This window comes from Balaenoptera physalus, assembly GCF_965194825.1.
Source record: "Balaenoptera physalus genome assembly, chromosome: 3".
In the NCBI taxonomy this organism is placed as follows: Eukaryota; Metazoa; Chordata; class Mammalia; order Artiodactyla; family Balaenopteridae; genus Balaenoptera; species Balaenoptera physalus.
This window is the reverse complement of record NC_138890.1, coordinates 125,332,495-125,356,598: the sequence shown is the minus strand read 5'-3', so window position 1 is coordinate 125,356,598 and position 24,104 is coordinate 125,332,495. Positions and strand designations below refer to the sequence as shown.

The window sequence follows — 24,104 nt, the reverse complement described above, 5'->3', positions numbered from 1 at the left end:
TTATTTCTATTTCTTGGAAAAGATGACTTTGAAGAGGCCCTTTTCATTTATTTACAATGAAATTTGGAAACAAGAACTTACTTCCATTACATTCCAAAATCCAAAATAAAATTGACTTTTTTCCTTTTTTTAAATGGGTCACTAACATTTTAAGAAAGAGTTGAAAGCAAATCATTCATTCCTAAGGGAGCCTTTGTGTAATATAATTAATTCTACTTTTAAGCCTCGTTGATATAGGAAATTGTACACAACTGAGATTTTATGTGGTACTGTTTCCAAAATAGTATGTTTTCACTGTGTAAGACCAAGATTGGACCATTATCGTTGCACTGGTCACTTTAGTCATCCAATTTGAATGCTACATTTGTGAATACCAAAATGGGATGGCACAATAAAAGAAAATGGGTAATGCTTTTGACTTTATCACCTGCTGGAGGCTACTCAGAATAGAGGCCACTGGAATGTCTGCGTGTTTAGGGTAGATCTGCTCTGTTCTCAGTATGTTTGTAGCTGAGTTCATGGTGTACATTTTTGTGAATGGCTGTTTATGGGCAGTGTACTGTGTAACTTTGGCAAGAGCACTTTGAAAGTGCTGTCTTTTCATAAGGTTTCTTTCTAGAGCTGCTAAACATTTTCTGCCCAATCTAAAAATTACTTTCCTATACCAGCAGGTGGAAGCAAGAGCAGTCAAATTGTAGTACTTTGCTTTCTAAGTGTACCAGCATGTCCTGTAGATAATCTATCCATGACTCAGAGTATCTTTGATATATCACTTTAATTACTTTTCTTTAACAACTTTATTGTCTTAGCACCTTCTCTTGATTGCTTTATCACCTTATTAGTGTCTGGGGCCGAAACTATTAGTCATTCTAAGACAGGCTAATTTAGATGTTTCATTGCTTTCTTATACTTGATTCAACAGGTACAACATATACGCTATGCACTGATACATTCTTCCACATTTGCCAACAAGTAAAAAGATGACTAAGACACGGTCTGCATTCTCAAAGAGCTTACTTTCTAGTGGAATGAGAAGGAGAATGTCTTCTTCATTCTTCCCCTGATCTGGGAGAACAGATCATATAGCCTTCCTAGTGTATCTCCAAGTAACCTGTGGCTGGCATTCAGTATTCACGGAAATTTTAAGTCATTCAACAGATATTTACTGGGTACCAAGTACTATATAGGGGCTTAATTAATAAACTTGTGCTTTTTTCCTAACAGAGTTTTTTTGTGTTTTTGTTTTAAATAAAGGACCATTTTTTAAAAAAATTATTTATTTATTTATTTTTATTTTTGGCTGTGTTGGGTCTTCGTTTCTGTGTGAGGGCTTTCTCCAGTTGTGGCAAGCGGGGGCCACTCTTCATCGTGGTGCGCGGGCCTCTCACTATCGCGGCCTCTCTTGTTGCAGAGCACAGGCTCCAGACGTGCAGGCTCAGTAGTTGTGGCTCACGGGCCCAGTTGCTCCGCAGCATGTGGGATCTTCCCAGACCAGGGCTCGAACCCGTGTCCCCTGCATTGGCAGGCAGATTCTCAACCACTGCGCCACCATAAAAAGACCGAAACGCTCTTCAGGAGAAGTATCATTCATTTTAAAATTTTTCAATTCAGATTATATAGATCAGGTTGACATATAGACACTAAAACATTGTACTTAAGGATTTAGAAGTAGTTAATGTGAGTAACATTTCCTGGAATATACTTAGAAGACCTTCCACAAATGCTAGTCAAAATAAAATTAAAGTAAGCTATTCTAGATCAATTCTGTTAGCTGTTTACTGACAGCTAATAATAGTAGTAGTAGTAATAATAATAATAATAATAAAGTATTTTATACAAAGAATATAAAAGAAAGAGGAGAACCAAGTTTTAAGGTTGTGTGTGTGTGCAGAGTGAGAGAAATATAAGAACCTCCCCAACGTAGAGTTAACTTGCTCTGTCTTCTAAATTCCCCATTGCTTTATTCATGTAAAATTTGCTGCCTGGGGCTTCCCTGGTGGCACAGTGGTTAAGAATCCACCTGCCAATGCAGGGGACACGGGTTCGAGCCCTGGGTGTGGAAGATCCCACGTGCTGTGGAACAACTAAGCCCGTGCACCAGAACTACTGAACCTGCGCTCTAGAGCCCGTGATACACAACTTCTCAGCCCATGCGCCACAACTACTGAAGCCCGCGCACCTAGAGCCCGTGCTCTGCAACAAGAGAAGCCACTGCAGTGAGAAGCCCCCACTCGCTGCAACTAGAGAAAGCCCACGCACAGCAACGAAGACCCAACGCAGCCAAAAATAAATAAATAAAAAATATACATATATATTTAAAAAAAAATTTGCTGCCTGATATTCTAATCCATCTCTGTGTCTCATCTTCACAAGTCTGTAAGCTCCTGGAAGGCAGTAACTGTGTCTTATTCATCTTTGTAACCTCAGTGTTTACTGAAGGAGTGACTGAGCCAACTAATTTACTTCATGGGAAAGTCCTTTGTAATGAGCCCTTTTTGGGGAGGAATATAATCTGCAATGTAGGCATAATCACAGAGGATGGTAACAAGTCAATATCTTTATCTGAGAAATCACCAGGGAATAGAGAACTAGCATTTGTTGTATAGAAAGTTTTCTTACAATGCCTCAACTGAACCTTATCCACAAGAAATGTAGGTTATTCGTTTGCCTGAGTACTTTAAGAAAGCATTTGCAACTTCTTAGGAATACACTTTATCAAGTGGTTTACCGCTTACCTAAGAGTAGTTAATCAAAGGGCTCTGGAAAAAGTGAGACCTGGGTGCAAAGGTCACCATCAGGTTGTCCGAGTTTGAGTTGTTTTACTCTTTGGAAATGGGTGACTAAGAGGTGCGCATGCCTAGCTGGCCTGTTTTTCAGAGCTGGATGAAAGCTGAAGTGGAGCATTTCTCCACAGCCCTTGCAGCAATCCTTCAGGGAGTGGTATAGATAACAGATCAGACTAGTGATGTCAGTATATATGCTTTAACTACCTACCTTATTCTTTCCCCATTACAAGCGGGGTGGAAGATCAGGGAGGTGCAGTTGGTGACACATCTGATGTTTTCCTTTTCTAGGATTCAGGTGCAACATGAATATAGCATAGTAGTTAAGAATGTGGGCTCTGTAGTCAGGCCTCGGTTTAAATCCCAGCTCCATACCTGCTGTGTGACCTTGAGCAAGCTACTTCTCTCTGCCCAGTAAAATTGTGTTAATAATGCCTACCTCTTGGCTTGTTGGGAGGATTAAATAAGAAAATGGATGTAAACTCTTGGTATAGTGCCTGGCACATTAATAGACTGTTAATAAATTTTAGGGGTGATGATAATACTCATCATTCATATGTGTGACAACTTTCTAGTTTAGGAGCATAGGTGAAGAGTGGTAAACTGAGATTGGGAAGTCATGAGAAAGACCAAGTTTTGAACATGTTGCATTTGAGATACCTGTGGGTCTGGAGTTCCAGCTTGACATCTAGATGGACTCATGGGAAACACCCAACTTTTTTGAATAGGTACGGGGAGAGAAGCCAGCAAAGGAGACTGAGAAGAAATGGTCAGAAAAGTGGAAGAAGGACTAGGAAAACAGCAAAGTGACATTTGCCAGAGCACTTTTGGTGGAATGATGTGGAAGAATTAGTGATAGGCAAGGCAGTGTAGTCAGTACCTGAGAAAATTACAGGACTCAAAGCTGAAGACCATAGGTTGGGGGACACATCTTTCTTTAAAACTGAGAGAAAGAAGATGGGAATGAGTAGAGATATAAATACATTTTATCATATTTTAATTACATTTTCTATAAACTTAGAAACCAAGCTGGAATGACCTTTCTGGACATTAATTCTACTAAAGAACACTAAAAGAAACAGTCTTGGCTAAGAATGTGATTCTCTGTTTGCTGTTAAAGTTGACTTATTCTAAGTCATTTAATTCCAGAGCATTCTGTTCATAAAACAGTTTGATCCTAAGTCAGATTAAAAGGTCCGCAAATGAAAAAGCTGTTGTCTGGAACACTAGTGGCTCAAATACCAGATGCTTAGCTTTGTTAGGGGGCTATACGTATGCAAACTGGGAGGCTCAGTAACTGGTGAGTACTACTCCTGAGTCTGATTCCCTAATGCAGCGGTCCATTCAGAAGAAGAATTATTAGCAATATTCAGGATACTTGAGTATCCAATATATGCCATTCTATCCAGTCTATATTCCCTCATTGCAGATCAGGGATCTGTATAATGCTCCATGGAAGTTAAATGCTCTCAGATGGAACTACTTGTATATTAGACATGTAGATAATAGAAGTATTAAACAAATAACTCTAAGTGGAATCTTTTGGGTAAACTTGTCACAGTTAAAATATACATGTACCACAAACTATGTTAGGTTCAGGGTCTACCAATCTCACTAAAACCCAGTGTCTGCTCAGGGTCTACTGGAGACACAGCTGAGTAAGTAGGTGAATACTCTTCAGTGCGATAAGTGCTTTGGTCAGTGTACCTGTAGGATAGTTTAGTAGCACAGAGAAGGAATTTCTGAAACAGCTGGAGGTAGTCAAAGAAGCCTTCCTGGAGAAGATGAAGTCTGAACTGAGATTTGAAAGATAAGTGAGACATGAAAGAGGTGATGTTCCTCAGGTAAGGAAGAAGAAAGGTGTTCCAGGGAGAGGGAAAATGCTGCAAAGGCCTGAAGAAAGCCTAACAATTTTAGGGAGATGTGAAAGTAGTTATTGATGCCTAGAGCATAGATTTGAGGGCAGAAAGGTGGCATTGAGAAAGCCAGCAAAATAGGGGCAGATCCAGAGGGCCTTGTATGTTAAGTAGCTTGAACTTGATCCTGAAGTCAGTGAAGTCAAAACTTGATCCTGAACCATGCCACTGAAGGGGTGCCATGATCAGACTTACCTTTCAGGAAGATTACTCTGCAGGCAATCTGGAAAACAGATCAGAAGGCATCCAGAAAGGTCTCCTAGGTTTTTGACTTGGGCAACTAAATGCACACTGGTGATCTTCACTGGGATAAGGAATACAGGAGGAAGACAAGTTTGGTTCTGGGAAATAAGGAAAATGGTCACTTTAATTTTAGACATACTGAGTTTGAGGTGACCATTGACAGCCAAGTGGAGCTGTCCAATAGGGTTAGCTATATGGGTCTAAAACTTAGGAGATTTGAGCTAGAGGTACAGATGTGGAAGTCTTTAGCTGCAGGTGGCATATGTAGCCATGCAAGTGGACCAGAATACCCAGGAAGTGTGTACAAAATGAAAAGAGAAGAAAAGAGGGCATGGAACTGAATTCTGAGGATCACTAAAGAATCGTAAGGAAGAGGATAAAAAAAGAGCAGATGATGGAGATTGTAAAGATACAGCCAGAGACATAGAATGAAAAGAGGTATCATTATCACAGATGCTAAAGGGGAAAATATTCCAAAACAGAGTAAAAAAAGAAGGAATTGCAACACTGTCAAATATCACAAAAAGTCAGGATAGGTAAGTACTGAAGAATGTCAGTTGGGTTTATTAGAAATCATTGGGCACCCTGCTGAGAGCAGTTTTCATCTTTTATGAGGCCAGGACCCAGACTGAAGTAGGTTGAAGAGTCAAAGAGAGATGAGGACATGAAGACAGCAAGGGCTGGCTAGACCACTCTGAAAAATCTTGGGGATGAAGGAAAGGGGAGAAATAGGGTGTTTTCTAGTGGGGCACCCAGTATCAAGGAAGATTTTGTTTTATTTTGATGAAGAAACCTAAGTGCTCAAGCATGTATATGTGTATAAAGAGGCAGTACAAATGAGACATTTAAGATTCTACTAAAAGAGATAATATTTCAGAGTGATGTCCTAGAGGAGATGGGATAGGACCCAAGCACAGAGTGAGAAATTGGCTTTGAACAAGGTACCCATTATACTAGTTAGGAGTACAGAGGAGAAGATTATACAGATGTAGCTATGTTTGTAGGTGGGAAGTTGAGGGAATTTCTGTCTGATGGCCTCAGTAATGTAGGCAGCAAGGTCAGCTAGTGACAGTGAGAGGAGAAATTTGGGGAGGCTGGTCATGGTTTGAAGTAATTGGTGTGGGAAATGGGAGGCAGACCTTCATGGATGGATTTCCTGAAGCCTTGAGAGTTCAGCTCAAATTAGAGACCATGATACAATAACATCAAAATTCATAACCCTGGGGGCTTCCCTGGTGGCACAGTGGTTGAGAGTCTGCCTGCCGATGCAGGGGACACAGGTTCGAGCCCTGGTCCGGGAGGATCCCACATGCCGCGGAGCAACTAAGCCCGTGCGCCACAACTACTGAGCCTGCGCGTCTGGAGCCGTGCTCTGCAACGAGAGGCCGCGACAGTGAGAGGCCCGCGCACTGCGATGAAGAGTGGCCCCCGCTCGCCACAACTGGAGAAAGCCCTCGCACAGAAATGAAGAACCAACACAGCCAAAAATAAATAAATAAATAAATAAATAAATAAATAAATAAATAAATAAATAAATTTATTTATTTATTTATTTATTTATTTATTTAAAAAAAAAATCCATAGCCCTGTTCAGAAATCTGGATGTAAGAATAGGGAAGGTGGCTGGTTAAAATGGTCCTGGGCAGAGATTTTTAAGGTGGATATAGCAGAAGGACCAGGAGCAGGGCGGTTGGGGTTTTAGTGAAGGATGTTGGATTGATAGATGAGGCTCACTTTGACATTTGTGCAACGTGGGAGAACAGTCCAATTGGAAGACCACCCAGGCTCCCTCCTCTACCTTGAGGTGCCTCACATGTGCATGGGTATCTCCACCTGTAAGTCCAAGTTCCAACCACACCCTCTCCTACCTATGACCACCCCTCAGTCCAAGAGATGTACACACCAATGGTACAGTTCAACCTCTGGAGGACTGACCCAGGGAAGAGACCCGCATAGGCTCTGGGAGCCATTTGAGCAAGGGATTCTGGGATCTTGGGTACTCAAAGCATGGTTGTGTGGTCAGCAGGTGTGAGGCTCTGCATGGGCACCTCCTCTCAGCTCTTTTGATCAGAGTGCAGATGCAGGAGGGCCAAAGTGAGCCCCTCTAAAGCGCAGTAATTTCCCAGGTCTGAGGGGAGCTACAGGAGATGCCTAGTAGAGTGAGGAAAGAGAAGGATCAAAGGACCTGAGGTCTAAAGGAGATAGAAAAGTAAGAATCATAGGAGTAGAGAAATGGAGGCTGAAAAGATAGAAGGTTGTGATCAGAGAGTAGAATATCAGAATCTATCATCTCTTAGGAGCATCTCCAAGTGGTGGTAAGAAGAATAAGCATGAAGGTTCTTGGGGGGAAGTAGGTCAAGAAACTGAAGTTAAGGGAGTGGTATAGCTCATCCATCTCTCCTTAGGGTCTTCCCGGGATGATTCTGGAGCTTAAGATGGAAAAGAGTGTAGAGCCAAATCTTGATAAATGTGAGTGGGTGGCAAAGAGGTTGGTTGATAATAGCGAGTAGTATAGCAGGAAGGCAGCAGCCTCAGGAATACGGTTGTAGCACAGTAGTGATTTGGAAACTATGTTGGGGATCTAGGAGAAAGTTCACCCTGTCACAAGGCCCAGTAACATGAGGAGCTTGAGAGAATGAGCACACGTCCTGGGGAAGGCGATGGGTTCTGCACGGATCCAGGTTTCAGTTAAGACAGTGGAAAAGACCGTGCTCTGAAGAGGTTGGGGATGTACAGGAACTTGAGTATCAGGAGAGAGACTGGGAGTCTGGGAGGGGTTCACCAGTTGGAGATGCTTTAACCTTTGGGACATTGGCAGGAATGTGAGACATAACAGGACACTTACAGCAGAGAGAAAACAGTAAGTTCATATATGTTTGATATGTTGAGGGACTAGTACCAAAAACCTTCAGGTAAAATTTTGTAACTTGAATTTTCCATCTTGGTAAGCACAGCTTATTAAGATTGATTCTCAGTTGTAAAAATAAAGGATTTGTGGAATTTAAACAATCTTGTAGAAAAGTGTTTTTTATATTTTAATGATATTGTCAGTACCTTTTGGCCCTGCTTCTTGTAGAAAGAACTAAAAAGTCTTTTCTTCTACACCAATGCTCTTAAAAATAGTGCTTCCTCAGACATATTTCTCAGAATGTTGTTAGGATTAAATAAGTGTTTTTAACACTGCCTGGCACATAGGAACTACTCAGTAAATGAGTTCTCCCTTCCTCACTTTCTCTGTTCTTTCTTCCCTCCAAAGAAGACACCAGGGGAACTGCTTTGCGAGTGGAAAAGAGAAAGGATACCCATAGGAGGATACAGGCGTACATCTCATTCTGCGCAGTGAGATCATCTAGCTCAGCACTGTTGATTAGAACTTTCTACAGTGATGATATGTTCTCTATCTGTGCTGTCCAGTATGGGACCCACTTGCCATGGTGGCTGTTGAGCATTTGAAATGTGCCTAGGGCAACTGAAGAACTGAATTTTTAATTTTATTTACTTTAAATTTAAATAACCACAGGTGGCTACTGTATTAGAAAGCATAGATGTAGTGGATAAAGTGCTGCTTGGCTGGAGGCTTCAAGGTAGAAGTAGGCTAAGTGCCTAAAAGAACAGGTGAGCCTTGGGGAGGTGCATGGCTGGGCTTTGGCACTGGTGAAATCCAAAATTAAGGAGCGCTGTGTGCTCTGATGAAAGGAGCCTGGACTTGAGCTGTGGCCTGTAAGTTGTAAGGAGAGGGGCGATTTAGTTAAATCAATGGCTGAAAATGACAACTTTGTGACCAGTAGGGATCAAGATTAAAAAGAAATGGTTCTGACAAAACAACCAGATGAGAAATAACTAAAAGAAACGTATAGAAATTCCAGTCGAAGGGGTTGATGAAATGCAGCCTTCATAGCTTGTAGAGAAACATTAGTTCCAAAGTAAATACTAGGAATATTTGCCAAGTATTTTAAAGAATTGGGGCAAATTTCAGGAAATGCCATGCAAAATGTGTACTACAACACAGTAACACTATAGGGAAAGGATGGGAGCATGGATTAAACGTAAAGTCTGGGAAAATGGAAGTTGTGACATTTTACATAGTGGAGTTTCACTCTAGTCCTGGCCCTAATAAAACAGTTTCCTGCATGGATGTTTATTTGTGATGATGAAAGGAGATGGTGTTGCAGTAATGTTTTAGCCACGTCAATACCATCTCATTTCAAATACATAAAGCATCTTGTATTTGCTCAGCAATGTGCTAGGATTGTGACACAAGGTATGTACAATGGTTATTGTGCTGGACAAGTCCTAGTCTGATTTGACATACACAAACCAGTTGAACAGGTGGATGACAGTAATTTAAATGTCTAAAATGAATGGCACAGATAAAAGGTGATAGAAGCTCAGATCTGTATGAACTGGAACGGTCAAAGACACCTTGATGGGAGGACTTGGAGGCCTTTAAACTATGCTTCAAAAGAAAATGACTCCAGCAAATCAGAACATTTCTGAAAGTACATTCCATAAAATGTTTTGCTAAAGTTTTCAGACAATAATTAACTCACAGTAACTGTAGCATGCTCATTTGTCCAAACGAAATTCTTTAGCCTGGTGATCTCAGTCAAAATCTGTGCTACTTGCTTTCTTTGCCTAAATACTTTATTTGGTTTTTGGACATAGGAGACTAGAACCCTAACAAATGCATCTTCCTGTCAATTCTAGTAGGGTATTCTGTATTATTTCTTGGTTAGAAATTCAGAGTTGTGTGTTGAAAGTGCTTTAAAGACAGGAGAAAATGAAGGTGTAGTTGGGACTGAAATAATAGCCTGGGAGTTTGTAGGGGGAAAAAAAGCCTAGAGTTTAGTCAGACAGTAGGAATCTCGGATTTAATCTAGATTTTCATGTTCACATAATTGCACGTAATAACTCCTGTAGAGAAAGACGAGATCATGGTGTGTCGCCTGCTTTCAAATTTTGTAGCTCTCAGTTGCAAAAAGTCAATAAAAAATCCTCACCAGATTCTCAAGGGTACAAGCACAGTTGCTAGAATGACTGCAGGTGCACTGGTTTTCCCACCCAAGTGCAGTTCTCCAGGGCTGCAGAGACACTGAAGGGGAGGAAGAGATCAGTGTACCAGCATCCGAAGTACTGAATGAGCTTGAAATCGTAATAAAGGGGAAAAGGAGGGATACTCAGCAAAAAAACTGTGGAAGAGGAAAAGAGGAGACAGTGCAGGGAGAAAAATTCTCAATAGATCAAAATGTTTTAGTTAGAAGTATAAGGGAATCCTTCTGTCTCCATTTCTTTTCTTTGGTAACAAGAATTATAAATCCTGAAAGGAATTAAGACAAAATCCCAGAAGGCAATAAAAGAAGGTATAAGATAAAAATTTTCATGTGTTCTGTTGACCCATGAAGTCATGATTTCTAACTTCTGTTCCTTTCTTCTTACCCCTTCCACATTTAGGGAATAATACTACTTTAAGGAAGGGGTAGCTTTACATTAGTTGCAATAGAAACTGTGCAAGGGTGATTATTGATATAGCTGTTTAGCCAAGGTAGAGCTGCTGACATCTTTTCGTGTTTTGTTTTGTTTTGTTTTGTTTTTTGCTGCTGACGTCTTTATCAGTTTAACTGAGGTGTGCTGTGGCCAAACACTCAACCTTTTGATAAATGTTCGGAAGTAAATGAAAACCAGTGGAGGTCATCTTATCAGTGAAATGTTTGACATAATTTTCTTTTAAAGCTGTTTAACAATAATGAAAATTTGTTCATAGTAATTGGTTTGTACTAAGAGGAGTGGTGAAAAGAGCAGGGTATTGAGATGCAGAAGTCTTACGTTTTATTCATCAGTCTCCCTCTTGCTGTTCCTTACCTCAGTAATCCCATGGCCAGTCCCTTCACCTGTACTGCAACTTCCTTGGAAGCCCAACCAGTCATGGTCATGGCTGACTCCTTGTTTAAGGCCTCAGTTCTGTGTATCCATGAGGGATTGTGGGAATAATTATTTTGGAAATTTTCAGCCAACACACTGAACTTCACATCCCTATTATTTTAGGTCACCACCAAGCCTGTGAGACCCTCCAGTCATCCATCATTTCTTATATTCTTACCTCCTTACTTGTTTTTTCCGTGCTCATTCCTTTATCAGTTTTCATTCCTTTTTCCGTTAGGATCCCGTATGAGGCAAATAACATAAAACCACATTCAAACTGCCTTTAAACAATGTGCTCACATAACTAGAAAGTCTAGCTCTAGGTCAGGCTTCAGAATTAGTTGATCTAAGGGATCGGTGATGTCAGTAAATATTTGGTTTCCTTCCTTTATTCTTCCAGTCACAGTGTTTATTTCATCATAAGTCAGGTTCCACTCTTTCTCATAAGATAGATGCCAGCTGCAGTCAAGGGCACCAGCTTGCTCAGTTACATTCAATAGGAATGAGACCCCTTTCTCTCACAGGAGTTCTGAGGGTGGGGGCAGCCACCTTCAAAGGTCATGGACTTTGCTGGGGAGGCGTGGCCACTGGGAAGAAAATGCGTATGTAGTCAGATGGGGGAGAGGTGAATGACTGGACAGCCAACACATATTTAGCTATTGGTTGTACTCGGACTCCTCCTTTGTTGTTTCCGGAGCCCTTGTCCCATAGTAAACAAACTCCTCCATTTCTTCATATTCTCTGGATCCTCTCTTCTCCTCTTAACCTTTACTGAAATCCACTCAACTCTGAGGAAAATTTCCCCATCTCTGTTTCTTCTACACCCCATCCCACTAAGTAAGGAGGAAAGATCCACATCTTCTTCGTTGCCCGACTCCCACCATGTCTCCCGTTATACTCCCAGACCAACACTTCTTCACCATGGTGTAAAAACACCTTCGAGGCTCACGGGACCCTGCTCATGATGTCCTCTCTCACCCACCTGGTTGGTCCCCTCCATTCTTTGAAGGTTTTGGTTCCCGGTTCAGTCTTCCTTTCTACTCCCAGGCCCAGCCATCAAGTTGCTGACGCCAGTGTTCACGGAGACAGTCTGTCCAGTACTGGGCTGTCGGTTCTTTGCACTCTTCAACTCATTCATATCAGTCCACTTCCAAGAAAGTATCCTGGTTCTTGTCAGGCTTAATCTTTGATTTCTTAAATTCAAACATCTCTCTTTTTTTTTTTTACTCTAACCTAACTACTTCCATTTTACCTGTTTCATTGATTTTACTGAGACTGTAGTCTCTTCCTATCTAAAACAATTTGCTCTGCTTATGGTATATATGCCATTTCTTCCTACCTCCATTAAGACCTTGCTCCATATGTCTTTTTTTTTTTTTTTGGCCGCACCGTGCAGCATGAGGATGCAGGATCATAGTTCCCTGACCAGGAATCAAACACATGCCCCCATGCATGGAAGCACAGAGTCTTAACCACTGGACCACCAGTGAAGTCCCAGTGCTTATGTCATTTAATAATTAATTTTTAAAATTTGTTTCAAATAGAATCATAAAAAATGTTAAATTGCTCAAGCCATGTATTCAAAGAAAACATAAATGAGTATTTATTTTCAAATATTTTGAGGTAAGACCAAGGCCTTTTGGTTAAGGGTGAATCACTTGATTGGCATCCCTCACTGTCCTTGAATAAACTCTACCAGAAATGCATTATTTTCATTTCCAGTTTCAGTTTCTTTAAAGTGAAGCAAGAACACTCCAGACACACATAAGTAATCTGAATTCAGAAGCCTTCTGAATCTTTGTAATTCTTTTCTCAGTCTTCCATAACAGCAGTTTTTTGGTTGGCTTTTTAGTAACTGTCTTTTTTAAAGTATTCCCAAGATAGTTTACCGAAAAAACAGATCATTCTTTTTGCATGCATTTAATCAGTTAAATATTTAACTTACATTAAAATGAGTATAGAGGGGTGGAGTCAAGACGGAAGACCAGGAGGATGTGGAGTTCGAGTCTCCTCACAACTAGGGCACCTACCAGGCACTGGTGGGGGACCATGGACACCTAAGGGGGTAGGAGGAACCCCTGAACGACTGGGTAGGATGTGGGGGGGTGGACGGGGGAGGAGAAGTGGAGGTGGGACGGGAGGCGGGTCCCAGGCCTGATCGTCTGCCCTCCAAGACTCCCTCTGGCCGTGCTGAGCCTAAGCCCCACCCCCACATCTCCACCCAGGGCCTTACCTCTCTCCAGCTGCGTGGGTCCCGAGCCTAGGGCCTGCCCCCTGCCTGTGCTCCACCCCCCACAGCCAAGGCCTTTTCTGGCCTTTCTTTCTTTCTTTTTTTTTTTTTAATAAATTTATTTATTTATCTTATTTATTTTATTTTTGCTGTGTTGGGTCTCTGCTGCTGCGCGCGGGCCCTCTCCAGTTGCGGCGAGCGGGGGCCACTCCTCGCCGTGGTGCGTGGGCCTCTCTCATTGCGGTGGACTCTCCCGCTGTGGAGCATGGGCTCCAGGCACGTGGGCTTCAGTAGTTGTGGCATGCAGGCTCAGGACTTCTGGCTTGCAGGCTCTAGAGCACAGGCTCAGCCGCCGTGGCGCATGGGCTCAGCTGCTCCGTGGCATGCGGGATCCTCCTGGACCAGGGCTCGAACCCGCGTTCCCTGCATTGGCAGGCGGATTCTTAACCACTGCACCACCAGGGAAGCCCCTGGCCTTTTTTTCTTTTCTTTTCTTTTATTCTTTTTAGGTTGTGGTTCTGTTTTATGTTTTTATTTTTTCTAATAAGTTTTTTAGTTTTCTACTTTTATTTTATTCTCTATTCTTTGTTGTTGTTCTGTTCCTTTTGGCTTGCTCCCCCCCCCCATGTTTTTTTCTGTTGTTCTGTTTTTTTTTTTTTTTTTTAATTATTATTTATTTATTTATTTATTTTTATTTATTTATGGCTGTGTTGGGTCTTCGTTTCTGCGCGAGGGCTTTCTCTAGTTGCGGCAAGCGGGGGCCACTCTTCATCGCGGTGCGCGGGCCACTCACTATCGCTGCCTCTCTTGTTGCGGAGCACAGGCTCCGGACGCGCAGGCTCAGTAGTTGTGGCTCACGGGCCCAGTTGCTCCGTGGCATGTGGGATCTTCCCAGACCAGGGCTTGAACCCGTGTCCCCCGCATTGGCAGGCAGATTCTCAACCACTGCGCCACCAGGGAAGCCCTGTTGTTCTGTTTTATCTTGTTGTTGTTACTGCACTTACATTTTTATTTTTCCTAATATATTTTTCATTTTTCTAATTTTATTTTATTTTTTATTCTTTGTTATTTTACTGCTCCTTTTTTTTTTTTTTTTCTTTCACTATGCCACACGGCTTGCAGGTTCTTGGTTCCCAGGCCAGGGGTCAGGCCTGAGCTCCTATGGTGGGAGCACCGAGTCCAAACTGCTAGACTACCAGAGAACCTCAGACCCCAGGGAATATTAATCAGAGTGAGGTCTCCCAGAGGTCCTCATCTCGGCACCAGGACCCGGCTCTACCCAACTGCCTGCAAACTCCAGTGCTGGATGTCGCAGGCCAAACAACCAGTAAGACAGGAACACAGCCCCACCCATCAAAAAAAATGAGAAAACAAAAACATATGTTACAGACGAAGGAGCAAGATAAAAACCTACAAGACCAAATAAATGAAGAGGAAATAGGCAACCTACCTGAAAACGAATTCAGAGTAATGATAGTAAAGATGATCCAAAATCTCGGAAATGGAATGGAGGCATAAATCAAGAAAATACAAGAAATGTTTAACAAAGACCTAGAAGAACTAAAGAAAAACAAACAGTGATGAACAACAAAATAACTGAAATGAAAAATACACTAGAAGGAGTCAATAGCAGAATAACTGAGGCAGAAGAGCAAATAAGTGAGCCAGAAGATAGAATGGTGGAAATAACTGCCAAGGAGCAGAATAAAGAAAAATGAATGAAAGGAATTGAGGACAGTCTCAGAGACCTCTGGTACAACATTAAACGCACCAACATTTGAATTACAGGGGTCCCAGAAGAAGAAGAGAAATAGAAAGGGTCAGAGAAAATATTTGAAGAGATTATAATTGAAAACTTCCCTAACATGGGAAAGGAAATAGCCACCCAAGTCCAGGAAGTGCAGAAAGCCCCATGCAGGATAAACCCTAAGAGAAACACATCAAGACACATATTAATCAAACTGAAGAAAATTAAATTCGAAGAAAAAATATTAAAAGCAGCAAGGGAAAAGCAACAAATAACATACAAGGGAATCCCCATAAGGTTATCAGCTGATTTTTCAGCAGAAACTCTGTAGGCCAGAAGGGAGTGGCAGGATATATTTAAAGTGATGAAAGGGAAAAAAATCTACACTCTACCCCACAAGGATCTCATTCAGATTCAATGGAGAAATCAAAAGCTTTACAGACAAGCAAAAGCTAAGAGAGTTCAGCACCACTAAACCAGCTTTACAACAAATGCTAAAGGAACTTCTCTAGGAGGGAAACACAAGAGAAGAAAGAGACCCACAAAAACAAACCCAAAACAATTAAGAAAATGGTAATAGGAACATACATATCAGTAATCACCTTGAATGTAAATGGATTAAATGCTCCAACCAAAAGACGCAAACTGACTGAATGGCTACAAAAGCAAGACCTGTATATATGCTGCCTACAAGACACCCACTTCAGACCTAGGGACACATACAGACTGAAAGTGAGGGGATGGAAAAAGATATTCCATGCAAATGGAAATCACAAGAAAGCTGGAGTAGCAATACTCATATCAGATAAAATAGACTTTAAAATAAAGACTGTTACAAGAGATAAGGAAGGATAATACGTAGTGATCAAGGGATCAATCCAAGAAGAAGATATAACAATTGTAAATATTTATGCACCCAACATAGGAGCACCTCAATACCTAAGGCAAATGCTAACAGCCATAAAAGGGGAAATCAACAGTAACACAATAATAGTGGGGGACTTTAACAACCCACTTACACCAATGGACAGATCATTCAGACAGAAAATAAATAAGGAAACACAAGCTTTAAATGACACAATAGACCAGGTAGAGTTAATTGATATTTATAAGACATTCCATCCAAAAGCAGAATACACTTTCTTCTCAAGTGCACACAGAACATTCTCCAGGATAGATCACAACTTGGGTCACAAATCAAGCCTCGGAAAATTTAAGAAAATTGAAATTGTATCAAGCATCTTTTCCGACCACAATGCTATGAGATTAGAAATCAATTACAGGAAAAAAACTGTAAAAAACACAAATACATGGAGGCTAAACAGTGCACTGCTAAATAACCAAGGGATTGCTGAAGAAGTCAAAGAGGAAATCAAAAAATACCTAGAGACAAATGACAACAAAGAACATGACAACCCAAAACCTATGAGATGCAGCAAAAGCAGTTCTAAGAGGGAAGTTTGTAGCAATTCAGTCTCACCTCAAGAAACAAGAAAAATCTCAAACAATCTAAACTTACATCTAAAGCAACTAGAAAAAGAAGAACAAAGAAAACCAAAAATTAATAGAAGGAAAGAAATCATAAAGATCAGAGCAGAAATAAATGAAATAGAAACGAAGAAAACAATAGCAAAGATCAGTAAAACTCAGAGTTAGTTCTTTGGGAAGATAAACAAAATTGATAAACCTTTAGCCAGACTCATCAAGAAAAAAAGGGAGGGGACTCAAATCAATAAACTTAGAAATGAAACAGGAGAAATTACAACTGACAGCACAGAAATACAAAGCATCATAAGAGACTACTACAAGCAACTCTGTGCCAATAAAATGGACAACCTGGAAGAAATGGACAAATTCTTAGAAAAGTATAACCTTCCAAGACTGAACCAGGAAGAAATAGAAAATATGAACAGACCAATGACAAGTAATGGAATTGGAACTGTGATTAAAAATCTTCCAACAAACAAAAGTCCAGGACCAGATGGCTTCACAGGTGAGTTCTATTAAACATTTAGAGAAGAGCTAACACTTATCTTTCTCAAACTCATTCAAAAAATTGCAGAGGGAGGAGCACTCCCAAACTCGTTCAAGGAGGCCACCATCACCCTGATACTAAACCAGACAAAGATATCACAGAAAAGGAAAATTACAGACCAATGTCACTGATGAATTTATACACAAAAATCCTCAACGAAATACTAGCAAACAGAATCCAACAACACATTAAAAAGGTCATACACCATGATCGAGTGAGATTTATCCCAGGAATGCAAGGATTCTTCAGCATACGCAAATCAATCAATGTGATACACCATATTAACAAGTTAAAGAATAAAAACCATATGATCATCTCAACAGATGCAGAAAAAACTTTTGACAGAATTCAACACCCATTTATGATAAAAAACTCTCCAGAAAGTGGGCATAGAGGGAACCTACCTCAGCATAATAAAGGCCATGTATGACAAACCCACAGCAAACATCATTCTCAATGGTGAAAAACTCAAAGCATTTCCTCTAAGATCAGGAACATCAAAACAAGGATGTCCATTCTCGCCACTATTATTCAACATAGTTTTGGAAGTCCTAGCCACGGCAGTCAGAGCAGAAAAAGAAATAAAAGGAATACAAATTGGAAAAGAAGAAGTAAAACTGTCACTGTTTGCAGATGACATGATACTATACATAGAAAATTTTAAGGATGCCACTAGAAAACTACTAACCAATGAATTTGGTAAGGTTGCAGGATACAAAATTAACGAACAGAAATCTCTTGCATTCCTATACACTAAAAACAAAAGATCAGAAAGAGAAATTAAGGAAACAATCCCATTTACCATTTCAACAAAAAGAATAAAATACCTAAGGAGGAATAAATAAAATACCTTAGGTAGGAATAAACCTACCTAAGGAGGCAAAAGCCCTGTACTCAGAAAACTATAAAACACTGATGAAAGAAATCAAAGATAACAGACAGATAGAGAGATATGCCATGTTCCTGGATGGAAGAATCAATATTGTGAAAATGACTATACTACCCAAAGCAATCTACAGGTTCAGTGCAATCCCTATCAAACTACCAATGGCATTTTTCACAGAAAACAAAAACTTTTACAATTGTATGGAAACACAAAATACCCCTAATAGCGAAAGCAATCTTGAGAAAGAAAAATGGAGCTGGAGGAATCAGGCTCCCGGACTTCAGACTATACTACAAAGCTACAGTAATCAAGACAGTAGGGTACTGGTACAAAAACAGAAATATAGATCCATGGTACTGGATAGAAAACCCAGAGATAAACCCACGCCCCTATGGTCACCTAATCTATAACAAAGGAGGCAAGAACATACAATGGAGAAAAGAAATCCTCTTCAATAAGTGGTGGTGGGAAAACTGGACAACTACATGTAAAAGAATGAAATTAGAGCACTCCATAACACCATACACAAAAATAAACTCAAAATGGATTCAAGACCTAAATGTAAAGCTCTTAGAGGAAAACATAGGAAAAACATTCTTTGACGTAAATCTCAGCAAGATCTTTTATGAACCACCTCCTAGAGTAATGAAAATAAAAACAAAAATAAGCAAATGGGACCTAATGACTTTTGCACAGCAAAGGAAACTATAAAAAAGACAAAAAGAGAACCCTCAGAATGAGAGAAAATATTTGCAAATTAATCAACGGACAAAGGATTAATCTCCAAAATACACAAACAGCTCATGCAGCTCAATACCAAAAAAACAACCCAAACAAAAAATGGGCAGAAGACCTAAATAGACATTTCACGAAAGAAGACATACAGATGGCCAAGAGGCACATGAAAAGCTGCTCAACATCACTAATTATTAGAGAAATGCACATCAAAACTACACCTCACACTGGTCAGAATGGCCCTCATCAAAAAATCTACAAAAAATAAATGCTGCAGAGGGTGTGGAGAAAAGGGAACCCTCTTGCATTGTTGGTGGGAATGTAAATTGATACAGCCACTGTGGAGAACAGTATAGAGCTTCCTTAAAACACTAAAAATAGAACTACCATATGACTCAGCAATCCCACTACTGGGCATACACCCTGAGAAAACCATAATTCAGAAGGAGACATGTACCCAATGTTCATTGCAGCACTATTTACAATAGCCAGGACATGGAAACAACCTAAATGTCCATCAACAGATGAGTGGATAAAGAAGATGTGGTACATATATATAATGGAATATTACTTAGCCATAAAAAGGAACGAAATTGGGTCATTCGTAGAGATGTGGATGGACCTACATCCACGTCTGTACGAATGTAGAGATGAGTTTGTCATACAGAGTGAAATGTCAGAAGAACAAACCTTGTATATTAATGCATATATGTGGAATCTAGAAAAATGCCACAGATGAACCTATTTGCAGGGCAGGAATAGAAACACAGACATAGAGAACAGACATGTGGACACGGGGGGGAGAGTAGGGTGGGATGGATTGGGAGATTAGGTTTGACATAAATACACTACCATGTGTAAAATAGATAGCTAGTGGGAACCTGCTGTATAGCACAGGGAGCTCAGCTCAGTGCTCTGTGATGACCTAGATGGGTGGGATGGGGGTGGGGAGGGAGGTTCAAGAGGGAGGGGATATGTGTATACATATAGCTGATTCACTTCATTGTACGGCAGAAACTAACACAACATTGTAAAGCAATTATACTCCAATAAAAAATTGTTATAAAATAAAATAATTAAAAGGAAATGAGTATAGTAAGCATAAACAGGTTTTGGAGCCATTAAACTTGACTCTTGGTGAATATATAACTCAACTGGTTGAAGGAGAAATGTGGAAATACATTGGAAAATAGTGTGCCAGCCTTGAGTGTAACCATCAACCAGTATGTTTCACATAGACAATATCAGTTATTGTGGAGAGACAGTTAAAGGGGGTCAGTATTCTGGCTTCTCCTATGTTAAAAATGCACCCTTGTATGTCTCAGCCCCTTATACTGCATTAGCTCTCCTTGTTTTCACAGCCAGCTCTATGGAGAGTTGCTGAGGTGCACTCTCTCCGGTACTTTACCATCTCTATAGCCCTCAATCATAGCAACCTGATTTCCACTTCTACCACCCCACTAACACTGCTCTTGCCAGTCATCAATGACGTTCCTGTTGCTGAATTCAACAGAGACTCTTGCGTCTTTCTTGAGATTTGTACAACATTTCATACTGTTATTCACTCCCTTTTTCAGTGCTTACTTTTCACAATTCCTAGAACCCAACCTACTTGGTTTTCTTTCTACTTCAATGGTTAAACTAGAGTTAGAGCTCGGTTGTTCTTCTGTTCTCACTCTGCAAATTCAACCACCCATGTAACTCCACAATTACATTTTTTTTTAATATCTATCTATTTTTTTATTTATTTTTTGGTTGCGTCAGGTCTTAGTTGCAGCACACGGGCTCTGTGTTGCGCCGCACAGGCTTAGTTGCCCAGCGGCATCTGGGATCTTAGTTCCCCAGCCAGGGATGGAACCGGCGTCCCCTGCATGGCAAGACCGATTCTTAACCACTGGACCACCAGGGAAGTCCCCTCCAATTACATTTACTAGTAACGAATTCCACTTACGTGTGCTACAGCCGCTTCAGACTTGGCACGTCCAAAACTGAATTTCCCTTTGTCCCACCAGAGAGCCTCCTCCTTCATCTGAGTCCCCTGTTTTAGCGACAGAACCTCTGTGCATCCCTCCAATTCCAAGACAGAAGCCTGGACGTCATCCTTGAGTATCTCACCTCCTCCTGACATCCATTCAGTACCAAGTCATATTGATTCTTCTTAGTGAATATCTACTAAATCACTCCAATTCCCCCTATTTCCTAGTTAGGTATACCATAATATTATGCCCCAGTTAACCATTATAGCTTCTCTCTGGGAATGATCTCTCTTCTAAACATTTCAACTCACTATAATTTGAGTGATTTCTTTAAAATGCATGTCTTTGCTCATCTCTCACCTGATTAAAACCCTTCAGTGGCTCTGTCATTGTCTTCAGAGTAGGTTTGAACTCAGATGATTCCCAAGGCTCTTCATTCTCTAGTCCCTACTTAACTTTTTCAGATTTTTCTTTCCTTACAACCTTTGACCTTTGGATAATTTCTGCACATTGTTCAGATCTTGGCTTGCTCACTGTTCCTTCTAGAAAATCTTTCTAGAAAAGCTCCTCTGCTCTTTCAGAGTTCTCCCTGTTTACCCTATCATGGCACTCATCTCAATGCAGTACAATTGCCCGTTTATCAATTAGTCTTCTCCACGATATAAATAGCAGGGTCCCAGTCAATTTGCCTTTTTATCCTTCGTGCCTGTCACAATGACCAGACACAGTGCATGCTCATAAATATTTGTTGAACAAATGACATTAAACAAGTCACTTGGCCTCTCTGAGTCTCAACTGCATCATCTGTTAAAAGGGAATATTGTCCTGCCTATGGTTGTTTTGGGGTCTTGTAAGATAATAGGAATTAAGTTTAGTATTGTGGTTAAGAGAGTGGGTTCTGGATCTGTACTACCTGGTTTTTAATCCTAGTTCCCACCATGTAGCCAGCTGTGTGACCTTGGGCAAGTTACTTAACTTCTCTGTGTTTTAGTTACTTCTTTGGCTAAATGGAAATAACCACAGTATCTGTCTCAGCATTGTTGTAGGGACTGAGTTAATAAATGGAAAGTAATTAGTACAGTGCCTAAACACAATAAATGTTAGCTATTAATTATAGTATTTTTATTTATAAGTTCTAGAATTATATATTATAGATATATATACACACACATGGCATCAGTTTTTAGTTTCAGTGTTTTAAGTGGATAAAGGGTTGGTATCATTCCTTTATCTTTCAGGATAATGCCATAGCTATACCAGATTTTATTTTTTAAGTCTTAAATTCAAATTGCCATAGTTGATTTTCATGAAATTTTGGTAAAACATTTTTTAAATTGTTGTTCAATATAGAAAGAATTTTGAAAATGTTTCCTTGCTGAATATCAAAATATTGATTCTACATACATCGTAGGTGGATATTAGCACAGGAAAAATGTTTAAGAAAGATTACTGGTTTAATTTATAAAGGACAATTATTATGTCTTTGACACCTAACTTTATTTCTCTATATGATTTAATTACGTAAGCAATTCAGTGTTTGGAAAGTCCAAATTCCATTAACTCTGTAACTATTCAAGAAAACAAGAAAGTAAAGAGCATTTAGTTTTGTGCATATGTATTCACCTGAAAGAAATTTGCTCAATTTTAGTAAAAAGTTCTTTTTACTTTAAAATTTAATTAGATAATACACATTTGTGTGTTGACTTTGGACCAACAAAATGCCTAATTTTTATCTTTTTTCTGATTCTTTGTAGAATTGGTGGTTCCAGGATTTTATTCAGAATGACTTTAGGAAAAGAAGTGATGTCTTCTCTTCAGGCAATGTCTTCCTATACTGCAGCTGGCAGAAATGTTTTAAGATGGGATCTTTCACCAGAGCAAATTAAAACAAGAACTGAGGAGCTTGTTGCACAGACCAAACAGGTGTACGATGCTATTGCAATGCTTGACATTGAGGAAGTAACTTACAAGAACTGTTTGCAGGCACTGGCAGATGTAGAAGTGAAGTATATAGGTGGGTAGGATGCAAAAGCACATCAATATTGCATTTTGTGGGCATCATAAACCATTTTATGCTTCCTGTCTTGGCAATTCATTTTCCAATTTTACAAGACATTGATTTTTACATAATGATTTGTAATTACTTAAATGATTAATGATTCATAATTGCTTAGAATTATTTATATTACCTGAGTTAAAAAATTTTATTATGTGGCAGAGGTGCTGTAAAATGTACACTCTCATTACAACTGCTTTCTGGAGAGCAATATATATCAAAACTTTTAAGAAGTTCATACCCTAGCCCCGTAATTAATTCCACATCTAGGCATAATCTAAGGAAATAATCAGATATAGGAAAAATCATGTATAAACTTATGTATAAACAGGTACTCTATCACAGCAAAAGCTTGGAAACAACCCCTAAGTGTCAACAAGTAGAATAGCTAAATAAATTATGGTACATTCACCCTCTGTAACATTATGTAGCCATTAAAATCATGTTTAGGAGAAGTATTTAATAACATTAAAAGGACAAAGAAAGAAAACAAATTTTAATAATGGCCAATATTTTTGGTACTAGGTTTATAGTTTTATTGTGATTTATAGATCACTTTTAGTTAAACATGAATTCTTTAAAGTTATTATAAAAATGAACACATTCAATTTAGTTTCTTTATCATTAATATTTCAGTAGGGATATAATGGGTGCATGTTTATACATTTGTATTTTTTTTAAGATATTGTCCATCTGTCCCACTTGTCTAAATGCCAGTATATGGATTAAAACAATGATCACAAAGATAAATGATCCAAAGGAGACTTTCAGAACAATTGATAATGGAGCTGAGATAAATTTGATACTTTAAGTGATCTTTCTCAAGGAACAGTGTGTTATTTGGAAGCAGCCATTCATTTTTTTTTTCAGGTTTATAGTTGATTTTTCATTTACTCTTCATGCTTTTCTCTATTTTCCATATTTCCTACACTTAAAATATATTATTTTAATAATATAAGTATTAAACCCTTTGAGTTGTAAGGAATGAAGATGCATGCCCGTTTTCTCAAAGAATTGGATATATTTTGTAGGATAATTATGGCTAAACAACCTTGGCTGTGTAGCCAGGCATCATAAGAACATAGGTTATCTGTAGAACTGAATTGTCATAAGCATTTGTATGGATTCTGGAATTTGGAAGGTTGTCCAAAATCCTGCACAGCCCTAGTGACCTAGTCATCTCTTTTTCCCCACCAAGAGTTCCCTACCCTATGTCCCACCATAATAGGGACTTGGCTACTTTCTCTTCCCTCTGCATTTCTGTTTCAGTTTCTGCCTCTTACTACCAACTGCTTCACTCTCATTAATAGCCACTAAATCTTGCTACAAGCCTTGAGCTTAAACTCTTTAGTAAAAAAAGTCTGGTTGGTCTTGTAGTTAAAGTCAAAGGAATGGAGGCGGTCCCCATTCAGCAGAGCTTTCCCAGCAGGCAATTTCGTGTGCATCTCCCACCCTGTACGTGGTTTGTCCTTGGTTCACATACTCACTTCTTCAGTCACTTATGACTAAGACGGTGTGCCAGCCTAGTAGCTTATGCATTTAGCAAATGTAAAAAAAGGTGGGGAAAAAATCTTTAAA

General features: G+C 39.7%; 1 protein-coding gene across 5 annotated transcripts in view; it reads left to right on the top strand.

Annotated features, from left to right (window-relative positions):
* Positions 1-24,104, top strand: part of NLN (neurolysin) — a 98,048-nt gene that overhangs the window by 19,074 nt on the left and 54,870 nt on the right. For 2 of the 5 annotated variants that reach the window (XM_082454503.1, XM_082454504.1), the window contains exon 2: positions 22,225-22,484. The exons of 1 other annotated variant lie outside the window; for it this stretch is intronic. In XM_082454503.1, coding sequence (XP_082310629.1) covers positions 22,225-22,484 — 260 coding nt within the window. Of the gene's footprint in view, positions 1-22,224; positions 22,485-24,104 lie in introns of those variants that run through there. 2 more of the 5 variants (XM_082454506.1, XM_082454505.1) reach the window with 2 other exon arrangements.